Source organism: Cyrtonyx montezumae, unplaced genomic scaffold, assembly GCF_038088225.1.
Source record: "Cyrtonyx montezumae isolate F1298 unplaced genomic scaffold, pur_monq_1.0 scaffold_8, whole genome shotgun sequence".
Lineage (NCBI taxonomy): Eukaryota > Metazoa > Chordata > Aves > Galliformes > Odontophoridae > Cyrtonyx > Cyrtonyx montezumae.
In genome coordinates this window covers 112,780,685-112,793,562 of record NW_027072089.1, presented here as the reverse complement: position 1 = coordinate 112,793,562, position 12,878 = coordinate 112,780,685, and the positions used below count along the sequence as shown (strand labels likewise).

At 36.9% G+C, this 12,878-nt stretch overlaps 1 protein-coding gene across 1 annotated transcript in view; it reads left to right on the top strand.

The window, feature by feature from the left end:
- Positions 1-12,606, top strand: part of STK31 (serine/threonine kinase 31) — a 30,412-nt gene extending 17,806 nt beyond the window's left edge. The window contains exons 13-23 of the mRNA XM_065752265.1: positions 332-451; positions 933-1,064; positions 1,590-1,691; positions 2,597-2,677; positions 2,967-3,092; positions 3,759-3,884; positions 4,135-4,221; positions 5,010-5,159; positions 6,426-6,551; positions 8,516-8,584; positions 12,376-12,606. Coding sequence (XP_065608337.1) covers positions 332-451; positions 933-1,064; positions 1,590-1,691; positions 2,597-2,677; positions 2,967-3,092; positions 3,759-3,884; positions 4,135-4,221; positions 5,010-5,159; positions 6,426-6,551; positions 8,516-8,584; positions 12,376-12,606 — 1,350 coding nt within the window. The remainder of the gene's footprint in view (positions 1-331; positions 452-932; positions 1,065-1,589; positions 1,692-2,596; positions 2,678-2,966; positions 3,093-3,758; positions 3,885-4,134; positions 4,222-5,009; positions 5,160-6,425; positions 6,552-8,515; positions 8,585-12,375) is intronic.
- Positions 12,607-12,878: the final 272 nt, after the last annotated feature.

The window sequence follows — 12,878 nt, the reverse complement described above, 5'->3', positions numbered from 1 at the left end:
GCCTGCTACAGAACCAGTGACTGCTTTGAAAGAATGATCGTATATTTTGATGTTCCATATGTACTTGTGACTGAAGAAATGTCTTTCATAGCATGAAATGGATTCTCTGTATAGAAGTGCTGTTAGCTTTGTTTTACTGAAAATGATTGGATGATCTCTTAAACTTGCTAACTTTCCTCTTCCAGTGTCTTTAAGATTAAAAAGTCTAATATGTGAGTTTATCCATCAGCAGCAGAATGTTTTAGTAAAAAGTTTTTACATAGAAATGTCGGTACATATAAATAGTGAATGACTCTTTATCTTTAATCTTTGTCTTTGTAATTCAATCTAGGAACACAGTGAGAAAGAGAAGGGAATCATTAGGAGTACATACAGTAGGGTTATGCATAAAGTTCGTCAGGAGCAAAATCTGATCACAGTCATACAAAAAACATACTCGGCCAGTGTTGAGGTTAGTTCTTGACTTGTGTCACACTGACCTGCATTAGTAATGCTTTCTGACTTTTTAAAAGATGTCCTTTTATCTTTTCTCTCTTACGGGTATTCTGGGTGTATGTTTGGCAGTGAGAGGTTGGTTAAGTTAAAGCTTGAGAGAGTTAGGCAAAACTTTGTTTTGGATGAATATATTATTGTGAGTTTGGGTGGATTGTGTGGCTGTGTTGTTGCTTTGCTAAGGCAGTGGAAACTTGCATCAGTGGATTCACTGCAATCTGCATTAAGGGACAAAGCTTTAAGTAGGATGTTTTCCAGCAAGTTGTAAACGTAATCAAAATTAAACACAATAAAAACTCCATTTTTGTGGGGAAGATTCTGAAAAGCTGAATTCAGATGGGCTTCAGGCAGTTTCCCTAGTGCATTGATTTAAAGCATAGTCAAATAGAATTCTTGAACGTTTTTCTGATCTTTTTTTTAATTATTATTTCTTTTCCTAGTTCAAAGAACAAGCTGAGAAATGGATGGGTAGAAGACCTAATATTGACAACTTATTATCGATTAAAAAAATGGTGAAAAGTTTGAAGGTCCAGTTAAGATGGAAATTGACTGAAAAGAACAACCTTGAGGAAGTATGTAAATCTTAGGGTTTTTTTTCTGTTTTCCAAGTTTATTTAGGGACAAATTTTGTTCCAATCAAGTAGTAACTAGACAGAACAATGTGTTTTCAGTGCTTTGAAGAGCTTCAGGTTCAGTTAGGACTTAGAAGTTTCTTGATCTGAAGTCTTTGAGCTGCACGTATCCATTCTTTTAAGTCCCTAACCACACTACTATTACTTTTAACTAGAATTGCATAATCTGCATTCCCTTCATGTTAAGCTAGGAACAGCAGTTAAGTAGCACTTAAAAATCGTGGGAAATCCCTCACCAAATGCTGCTGTTGTGAAGTCTGGGGAGACTCTGTAGGGAACCCTTCTGAGTAGGACAGTGATTAGCTTTTAAGAGAATCTTTTGGGTTTCCAGAGTAGAGATTGAAACGTGTAGGCTCCAAAACTGTGACACAGAAGCTGCTTTTTAATACTGATATAGTATATTACTATTGTTTGGTATAATAGCAGAATGAGAACTATACACTAACTCTGTTATTCCTAATGAAGTCTGATGATTACAGTGAGCTTGAAATTACAAGAACAAAGGAAGAAATTGCTGTCCTGCGAAATAAGCTTGTTCAGGAAATATATAAGGAACAAGAAGAATACGTAAGTATTATTTAGGCAGCTAAAACAAAGCTGTTTGAGCCCCATCTCCATTTCAGTTGCTTTTTTGTATGTTGTAGATAAATTAAAAAATACAATTTTTTTTGTAGTGTTGAACATTAATGTGGCTCTTTCTTGGCAAAATCTTTTGGATAAGGAAAAGAAGCAGATATTTGGGCATACTCTCTTCAGACAGTTCTCCCCCCTATATTCTAAGAGTCCTCCCCCTTCTCCTTGCCCCCCCTTAAAGCAGGTAAAGCAAGAGAATATGAACTGTGGTTCTTGACCAAGAAAAACTGTAGGTGGGAGTGTAGGATCAGGTGTAGAAGGAAGATTATTTCTTGTACAAAGGGGAAATATTTCCTAATGACTAAGCTAAAATAAGATTTAACCTAAAGTGAAGGAGATCACTGTTTCATGGAGTCCTCTGTATGGAGGGAAGAGTTGAAACCATTGCATTGCAACTTGCAGAGTTAAGTTTGTGTAATAGTAACCTTGCATTATAGCTGTGAGGGATCTGGAGCTGATTTGAGTGCTTTGATCTGTGTTACTACTTGATTTCTGTCCTCCTCTGTTTAGTCTCAGTGAAGTTGTGCCTTCTGTTTTAGGCCTACCAAAGCTGATAAAGTGGAATATTGTAGAAAAAGCAGTCCCCTTTGGGACCTTAATGTAAGTGGTCTCACCGTTAGAGCTTTCAGAAGTCTGTCCATACTTGAACCACCGTAGTAGCAGGAGAGGTTTTTTGTTTTGGTAGAAAAAAAAAAAGTGGTGGTGTTACTTTGAGTGGTGTTGCTAAAGGAGGTACAAACATACATATGCAGGATGTTACAAGGTACATCCTTAACAAATGTCAACATCTGTAATGTCAGAAGCTAGTGACCTGAAGCAGCCTTGTTTCCATCTTTCAGGAGAAACTTGCATATTTGGTACAGAAATGGTTTCCTGAGCTGCCACTGCTTTATCCAGAAGCAGGAATTCTAAGCTATATGGTAAGTGTAGATTGTGTTTGAGTGTGCTGTCAGTTACTGTTTAGGACACTGCCATGGCTTTTCATTTTTGCCCATCCTCCTCCTAGGTGATGTCAGTATTTTGATAACTGCCTTGCAAATGTTTATCTGCAGCTGGACTCTTGCTAGCAGACACTCTTAATTTTAACAAGTCCCCACTGTTTGTGTTTTGCTGCATTGAGGAAGAGGAGAAAGGGTCAAAGCCTATGAGCCTTACCAACTGTTAATGCTATGTTCTTACACTGGATGTGTGTGTGTACGTGTGCTTCAGAATTCAGGTGGACTTCTGTCGCAAAGCCTTGAGCGAGACCTCTTAGATGCTGAGCCCATGAAGAAACTGAGCACAAAGAGGCCGTTAGTGTGCTCAGAAATTCAGGATCAGAAGGTTCTTCTAAAGGTAACGTTAGTCTCTGGCTTTCAGGTGGCACTGCAGGTGAGATGTTTGCTCATGAATGTGCTGATTCTGAATTAGCTCTGCTGTTCTTTTCAATTCCTGCATTTAATAATAACCCTTTTCTGAGATACGTATATATATTTAATTTTCACTTTTTTGCCAGGGCTTGTAGAACACAGTGTTCTCCCTCTGCAGTGTTTTCCTGTTGCTTACTGATATTTTTTCTCTTCATTTGAGTGCAGCTGTAGTAAACAGTGCTTCTCTTCTGTCTGTTCATTCTGATATTTGATGGGCTTTCCTCTTGTTTCTTTTTGCAAATGCAGGTTTGTCTTCCAGATGATTTCCCCCCAGGAACTGCTGCTTTTCCTTTGCTTTGCTTCTTTTCTAGTGTGCTAGTAATTAAAAATCCAAGGAATACGGCATTACGGGAGGCAAAGTTATAAAAACTTATTTTGGACTTAAGAAAATACTAAGTGGGAGACTTGCTCCCTACTTCATTGGTACAGACTTCAAGCATTGATAAACAGACATAAGAACAATGACATTTGGAATTTAGCTTTTTTATAAACAAAATTATTTGGTAGAATGTAACACTATGCCTTTCTTGAACTGAAAGTGTTATGCGGTGATATTAGAAATAGGAGCTTGGGTGTTTGTCTTGTTTTTCAGGGATACTCTGTAGATGTGAGCTCAGAAGCCAAAGTGATAGAGAGAATTGCCAAGTATCACAGAGCCTGGGATCAGCAGAAGGAGAAATCCAGTTTATTACAACTGTTGTTTCTTCTTTTTTGCAAGGCAAGATTCAAACCTGTAATGCTGGTAGTTTTTTGTTTAAACTGGAAGACTTTCAAGATGGACTTTGAGGTTTCAACATATTTAAAGTTGGATCATTGAATCAGTTTCTTTTTTACTTTCTGACCTTACTCTGTGTTAACTAAGAAAGTAGTTTAGATAATCAGTTGATTCATTGCACATCTAGTACTTGTCAGGAATACTGGAAAGTTTAATCTTCGAAATAATGCTTTTAATTTTTTTCATGTTGAAGTCTGATCCTCTGGTGTACTTAATGGTCCCGTACTACCCTGGTGCAAGTCTGATTGCTATACAAGCTGATGCACCTTTAACTTTAGAAGTAAGTGTAACTACTTAGACTATTAGCATTTTCCTTTTCATGTTTTTGGGCTGTACTTCTATTGTTTTGCTGCTGCTGAAGGTGTTTCAGTAGCGTTCTGCATTTGGTGGCTGATACTGGCTGTAGAGTTGCACAGAATAGGTTGACTAAGCATTTTGTCAAGCAGTAGACTGCAATTTTCTAGAAGATTTGCTTGGGTTCACTATTTTATTTAAATCAATTCCTCAGCTGTATTACTAGTACATTTAAATACTGGAGTGAACATGTCAAACTTATAAGTGTGGGCATTCTTGTGTTGGAGTTTAGAGAACTTTTTGGGTGGGGAGGAAATTGTTCTTTTTTTTTTTGGGAAGCTGGGTGTGTTACTCTCTTCCCTCTTTTTCCTTTCCATAGGCTAGCCAGCCCTTCTCAAAGAAGCAGTAGCTGGAAGCCAGTACAGTTTTTTTTTTTCCCTGGTTCTGTTTGATGGCTTAATGCTTCTGGTTGTTAACTTGGAGGCTTTTGTAAAGGCACATTTCTCAAAGCATGTTGCATGGATTTATTATTTTTTTTAGTTTAAATCTGTTTCATATCAGTGATTTGTTTATCAGGGATTGCTATTTGTTTTTGCCTGACTGTACAGGTCATCACAGTCTCACTGGGAAATAATCCATACTTTGTAAAAGAATTATCAGAAACTTCAAATGTGTACAAATCTTAAATAATGTCTTAGTTTTGGAACAGAAATGTTTGATGTTTTGATTCTCCCTTATCTATCTTTGTAATAAGCACTAAAATTAAATCAATAGGAGACTTTAAAAGTGATGAAAGGAGTGGCAGAAGGTCTGCAAATATTGCATGGAGCTAATATAGTACATGGATCTCTGCATGGAAATAACGTTTTTGCTGTGAATCGAAAAGAAGGAATTGTTGGAGACTTTGACTTCAGTAAATCAGAGGTAAAACAAAACTCAAACCTGTAGTCACTTTTTTTCAGTCAGTTGTGTATCAAAAATGGAGTGCATCTGAAGTTTGTAAGATACACTGATAAACGCTATGCTCTGCAGCAGTTTCCATCCCAACTTCTTATTAGTGCTGGGCAGTTCCTGTCTTGCTGAGATTTTTGTCAATATGATCTCATCTTGGAGGACAAATAAACAAGTGTTGACGAGTGGGCAACGGTTAAAAAACCAAAGAGTGGAACAGAAAAAGATAAGATGTTGCAACTCTACTTAATTGGCTGCCTTCTGTGTTTACTGGTAATCAGCAGAGGTAGCTTTTAGAGGAGAAAGATAATCTAGCTCTTGTATGTTTTTGCCTTTCTGTATGATTGTAGATTCACAGAATCACGGAATGGCTTGGGTTGGAAGGGGCCTTAATCCTACAGGATTAGCACCCACCAGATCAGGCTGCCCAGGGCCCCATCCAATATGGTTTTGAGCACATTTAGGGCTGGGGCATCCACAGCTTCTCAGGGCAACGTGAGAAATAATGGGGTTCTGCTATGCATTTTAATCTCATCATTTGGTAGACTAACAAGACTGAGCATGTTAGCTATATAAATTGACCTCTATTTATGTGCATTTTTTTTTAGTTCTTAGTTGCTGTAGTTAAGAATTTCATAGTTATTTTTGGGGAAAATCTGAGAATACAATTTATTCACTTGTATTTGCAATCGTTTCCAATACTATGTTTTTTTTACTCTCACATTTTGACTTTTAAACTCAAGTTGTCTTAAGCACATTTTTGTGCCAGAGGTCTGCTTCATGTTTAATTTTTATAGCAATACATAGTATTATATTGATATAAAACACATATTACTCTTGTAAGAAATGGGAAAGCTTGTGAAACTGAGAATAGAACTAAAATTTTCCAAAGTAGTGTTGAATATCTTTAAGCATTTTCTGTTTTTTTGTCATCTGAGAAGTGTTGCAGTTTGTGTTATCACCTTTATGACCTTTGATAGCTCTAGTATGCAGTAAAATCTGCCAGTACTGTTGCTCTATTACAGTTAGAGATGATAGGTGTGTGACTTTATCTCCTTTCTACTTTACACACTTCGTTTTGTAAAAGAAAAGAACAGAAGATTTTACAGTTCTTTTGTAGTTCATTATAGAATGTTGTGATTAAAGTTGGCTGACCTGCTGAAAGGGAGATGGATATACCTCTGCTGCAATATCCTGTTGGTTTCACTTGAAATTCTGAGTACAACTTTTTTCCCATAGGAGCAACGTGCTGCTGCAAACACAATGGTTATTGGTACCCTGAGCTTGGTTTCTCCTGAACTGAAGATGGGACAGCCAGCTTCTCCAGCCTCTGACATGTATGCCTATGGCTGCCTTCTGTTCTGGGTATGTTATAGCTTATGGGAGAGTTTCTGGTAGAATTACTGTAGCAGATGTCATGGGTAGCAATAAATGAATAAATGTTATTTTCTATTTTGAAATATTTTGGAGAAATTATCATTCATGTGCTAGGATGAGTCCCTGGACAACCTAATCTAGTACTTGGTTGGTTACATCTGTGTCAAGGAGAGTTGGAGCTTGATGATCCTTGAGGTCTCTTCCAACTCAGGCTGTTCTATGATGATTCTGTGTATTTTAAACTAGGTGGTAGGTATAGATCAGATGGGAAGTAAGACTGATCAGAAAGCTGTGTTTTTTTTCTGTAAATTGTACAGTTAGGAGTATAGTAACACGTCTGAGAACTGTTACTGTTCCTCATGCTGTGTGTTGTCAATTCTTACTACTTATTCATTGTGAGCCTTTTTTCCTTCTCTTATACCCTTGTCCATGAGGAATTGCTCATTGCATCTTCCCTGTTGTTTGATTTGGGTAAGAACAGGACTTCCAAATGAGTGTTTTGTTTCTTGTGTGATGTGTGGGAGAGGAGGAGAAAGCAGTCTGCTTTCCTGTGTTGGGCAGTACGTTACACAGCATCTCCTCTTCCTCCTCCTTTTTTGCTTTTGGTGTTGTGTTCCAAATGGAAATCTTCAAACCTCATGGATTTTAAAAGCCACGAGCTACCCAGCAAGTATTGATGTTCTCATGCAGTGATTTTTGCAAGAGCACACAATATGTTGGAACTATTTCACTGAGTCCCACTTGGTGGACCAAGTACAATGGTTCATCTTCTTGGGAAATGTGGGCAGTTCTGTCACCTGCACAGCGTAGCTTTGTTAATCCCTTCTGAGCCACAGGATTGTAATAGGGGCATAAACTGCATGTTAAATTTTATCTTCTACCTGTGCTGAGAAGATGAACCTTCATATAGAAATGATACTGCTGTTTTCTTCCAATTTAGGAAGCAGTTGCTTAAAATTAAGTAACTTTTCTATGGAAATAGAAAAATTAAAGTATAGCTTAATATTGTAATGCTTAAAACTTATCAATTTGGTATGGTTTAGTTGGAATGTTTTCAATACCACTCAGATCTTCACCTGTTTAAAAAAAAGTCAAATTTCTAATGAGTAAAAAAAAAAGGTGAGTGTAAAGCAAATGGAAAAAATGAAGCCACCATAACAAATGGTAATTGCTGGCACTACTCAAAGAGAATTATCTGGGATGCAGCAAAATCTTAAGTCTGTTGAAACCCCTTCCAAGCTTTCCAGGTGAATTTCACAGTAATCCATGTGTATTTAACTAATCTTTAGCTCAGTCTTGTTGTATTGATGATTTGATGGAAAATGGATGATTTAATGGAAATGGTTCAACAGTTACCAGTTTAATGACAAATGTCTGAAATTGTGTTCTTCACTGAACAGTCCTGCCACTTCTCAAATGGAGACCGTGGTTTTGTGAGTTCTCAGAGGCTTTTGTGTCACAAGAGTCCAGCGCTGACTGAAGATGTGCTTCTTCCATCTTTGTACAGAACAGAAGCATTTTCAGCTTAACTTACAAGCAGAATTTTGAAAAAAAAAAAAAAAAAAAAGCATTATTTAGGCATAGTTCTGGGCAATAGTGAAGTTTATGGGTGTAGGATTCACATTTGTCTGTTAGAGCATGCTTTAAGAGGGTGCTGTGGGGTATGGAATTAAATGTACAGCTTGGGCATGGACTTTGAGTCATATTTCAAAAAGTCAATTTCTGTGGACATCTGATAGCTGCTGTTCTGATACTGTATTTTTATATCAGTCTTGTTTCTGTGCAAGGGTGCCCCAAGGCCCCTGTGAATTTCTCCCTATTGTTAAAATAGGAATAAGTCTTCCCTCACCTATTTTCCACAACATTTTCACTTGAAACGTGGAATCTCCTTGATTGTTTTTTCCTTTAGCTTAAATACCAGTGTTGCATATTACGTATCTTTTAATTTACAGCTCTGTGTTCAAAACCAGGAATTTGTCATAAAAGAAGATGGAACTCCTGAAGTGGATGTGGTTGGCATGGTATGTATGTCTAAGGCAGATTCAGTAGGTCTTGTTTAGAGATATCAATTCATAATTTTTTTGAAAGTAAAAAAATCTTAAGTACTGGGTTGAAAAAGTGTTCTGATTTGAATATTCTAAGTAGCATGTGCATAATGTGTCTAATATAAAGCTTTCCTCTGCCTCTGAAACAAATCCAGAGACATAAGAACCTTGCATGATACAAACTTATGTTGCTACATTCACACTCTTCTGTCAGCTATTGTTCTGTGCCTGCCTTAGCATCAGCAACTGTCCACACCTTGAACTGTATTTTCAGTCTGTTTTGAAACCTAGTGTTACCCAATGTCTTGATGATTCTTTTGAAATCGTGAGTTAGGTCTCCAACTTTTGAAGTTAATTCTTTGCTTATGATAGGAAACATCTCTTAGATGTTAATTGTAGATGATTTTGTGACCTTCTCTAGATCTTTATTAATCTGAATACTTCTCTTTCCTTGGGGTTTATTTTCCTGTGTAAATCTTTCCATAAGCTTTCTGTCTTGTTGCCATGTCTTAGGAACTTTTCTCTTGCCTGCTTTTGACTTTTACCTTTGCTGCAGGTGCTTCCTCTTTCTTCTTATGTCATAATGTTATTGTTACTTTAATGCCTCCATGTATAGTCTAAATAAATTAAAGGAAAAATGGGAAAGTAATGGACCATTTTTTTTTCAAATCACTTGCCTCAAAATTCTGCTGTCCTTGTTATCTTCTAGTTAGTGGCTACTTTGCTCTTGCCCTTTGTCCCTCCCAGCTCCCTTGATGGGTGACTCGTGTATTTTTTTTGATCACTTGGCATCATGCTTATTCTGTTGATCTTATTGTATGTGTTAACTCAGTGAATTGCTTTTTGAGTAGGCTGTGATACTCTTTAATCATGTCTTACACTATTACAAAAATTCTGCCTTCCCTAAGGAATATAGGGTAGTGCTAGAGGTAAGTTTCCTTGTTACTCAGAAGCAGAAAAAAAAAATTAATGGAAAAGTGGAGAATGAAACAGCAGATGCTGTTGGTCAGGTAAATTTTGGTTGTTTATCAAGGGAGAACAAAACTCGGATAATAAATCACTCTCTTGGTTATGCTAATATGGTTATATTAATATTGGTATTAATGATATGAATGCTTTGCACAGATCTCTTAGATCTAAAACTGGGCAAAAGCTGGTCTGGATTTACTAGAGTTTTCTTCATTCTGAGCTTAGCTGTTTGTGTTTAGGTTAAGAAACAGTATCAGGCAGTCCTAGACTAACATAGCTGTAGTGCTTCCAGTGCCACCAGTGTGTTATCACTATGTAGCCCAGTGCTGTAAATAATTTTATTAGTTTGCTTATCTCCTCTTCAATATGTCTTTTTAATAACATTCAGCTATATTCTCAAGTGATGAAATAGCTGCTACTAAAGTGAACTGTCTGCAAAATTCCTTTGCAAAATTAATTCGAGTGTGACACTGTCATGAAAAAAGAATTAAAAATGTAGCATTTGAGCAGGGAGGTGATCCTCTAAATAGTATTTCTTATTTCTCATTATTGGTTCTCAGTTCTTAATAAAAAATTTAAATGAATTTCATGAAATGTGTAGTATTCTAGGAAAGAAGATTCAGTACTTCATGAATCACTGTTAGTGCTAACTGTAGGACTTGAACTTATTTCTGTAAAACTTGTACAGAACTGTCTGGCCAGTGTGTCATTTAGGGTTATGTGTAATAATCCTTAGATACTGAAAAAAGAATATTTTCATAAGGGAAATGTGTTGGAGGAAGTAGAAGAGCTTCTACAGACATAAGAATAGGAAATGATTCACTTTTGTGATTTTTTTTTTTGTAAGACTCCTGCATAAGAAGTAGCCAGTTTCAGCTTATCTTACTTCTTTCTTCTTCTTCTCTAATGGGTGTATTCTGAAATCCTAAACAGACACTTTTATCTGAAGGACTAATACTCTTCTTTATCATTTTTAGATTGCTTACTTTTTTCACTGATTGAAAGAAGCTTTTTTTAACCTTGACGGGCGATAAAATCATAATCCATGCATAATCCATGCATCATTGTTAATTTTTAAGAATCCACACATGATATGGATGGATACATACATCAACTACCTAAGTTTGATGCAAAGCAGTCTGTATTTCCTACAATTCACAGGAACACCCATGAGAGTTTACTAAGAACTGTAGTATTAATAGATATATTCCAGCTGTTTCTTGAAGAGTATCTTAGACCTCTGGCTGTTAATCCTTGTCCTACTTCTCTGGGAAAAATGTGTTTTCTTTTAAGGACTTTCTGAATAAGCTGATTATAGATAATTAATTCTCTGCCCATCTGCAAGCTCTTGACAGACTGGTAATTTCTCTTCCATCTTAGTCTTGTGCCTGGAGGAATCGCACACTTGCATCTAGTAAAATATTTATTGTTTTCCAGAAATGTAAAATTGATGCAGGAAGGTAGCATTAAGCTTCAAAAAGGGGATATTAATTGTAGGTAGCTGTTGAGAAGATGCAGTGATTAGAGACAGCATCTTGTATCTACCCATTTAGTCATGCTGAGCTTCAGTGTTTGATTTACGTCAGCATTCAGTTTCATAAATTTATAAGAAGAGGTAAAGAAGACTGGGTAAGTGCAATTAAATGTTTTCCTATGGCAGTGTTGCCTTAAGGGATCATTTTTCAGTTGCTGTAGTGCGAGAAACTGATGAGAAGGGGAAACTTGTTTATGAACATGTATAAGCATAATGGTTTACAAGCTCCGTAAATGCTTGAGCTTTCTTCATTCGTTCTACTGAGCAAGTCTATAGGCATGGTTTACCCCCACATTGTGGTGTATGAGATATTTGAATGCTTTTATCTATAGATTCTCCTTCAAATACCTTTAATGTCTTGTAGTGTCTTAAAAATCCTTTATGCCTGTAGATCAGCAGTTTTCAGATCTCATATTTTTGCCTAGATTCCCAGTTATCAGGGGAGAAGTTAATTTTCTTGAATCATGTGGCTAGTCAGTGAGAGTTGGAAATTGTCTGCCTGGTTCTGTCTTCAGACTTTTGACAGCTTGTATACATTCCTTTCCATCACGGATCCTTTTGTCTGAATGGAGTTTAAGAGAGAACTGTACAGGTATCTCACGCTTTGCTGTTTTATTGAGCCAGGTTGGTGGTGATGCTGGTTTGCAGAGGCTACAAATAATCAAGTGCCCTTGTGGAAAGATTTTTTTTACACTTGGTTTTGGTAATATGTCCCTAGGTGAACATTTGAGTGTTTCTTGCAGCACCATTGTCTGAATCCAGTATGTGCCCTTCCTCAACAACTGGTGTTTATGTATGTGTAGCAGCTGTGTTCTGTTGTACTTAGTAAACTGTGTATTACTGTTCATGTTCTAAGCATTTAGGTATGTAATCCTTCTGAAAAATCCAAAAGGCTGAACTGTAAGGTTCTGGTTGAATAGCAAAACAGCTGCTGTTGATTTAGAGCCCAACTTCGTTTACTGTAGAGAGATAAAGTGGTAGGACAGTTAGAAGTTGGTGATGCAGATGGTCAGTGACATCAATTCTGTTCCCTCCCAGTAAAAAGGCAGACTGGTACTTCTCTAACCTATAGTAGTTCATGGAATTGGTGTTTTAAAACGATTTTTGCTCTTCTGTGAGATCTACCAGCTTGAAGTTGGCCAACCTGGTATGGAAAACTTGCTTTTATTATGCAATTGTGAGACCTGTTCATCAAATACTTAGTTGTTATTTGGAACCACGTTTGTTTCCCTTGCTGATGAAATTCTTTTCCTTCTGTTTGTAGGATGATAAAGTTAAATCGCTTATCCTGAATTTGTTCTGCTGTAACAGACTGACAGCTGAGCAGGTGCTGAGGGATGATTGCTTCCTCTTAGTTGATGCTGTTCCAGTTCCTTCACAACTAGGTGAAGAGCATAAGCCGTGTGAGGAGCATGATTCCGAGAAGAATGATGAAGAGGAAGATGCAGTAGATGCAGTTAACTCTGAGAAGAATGCAGTAAACCCTACTCAATAGATAAAGAACTTGTCCATCAGGTGTTTGACACTGTTTTTGAGATCAGTTGTCCTGATTTAAAATCTCAAAATATAAAAAAGTTTTACAGATGCAGTCATGATTTGTGAGGTTTTTATTATCTGTTTTTTTCTAAAGTACATATTCTGAGTAAGAGTTCAGAAATATGTGATTTTTCCTTAATTTGTTAGCCTTTTCTTTGTCTGTTATGTAGGCTTTGAGTTTACAAAGTATAGTTAATGCCAGAAGTGTTTAAGGTTAAGCTGTAGTGACTT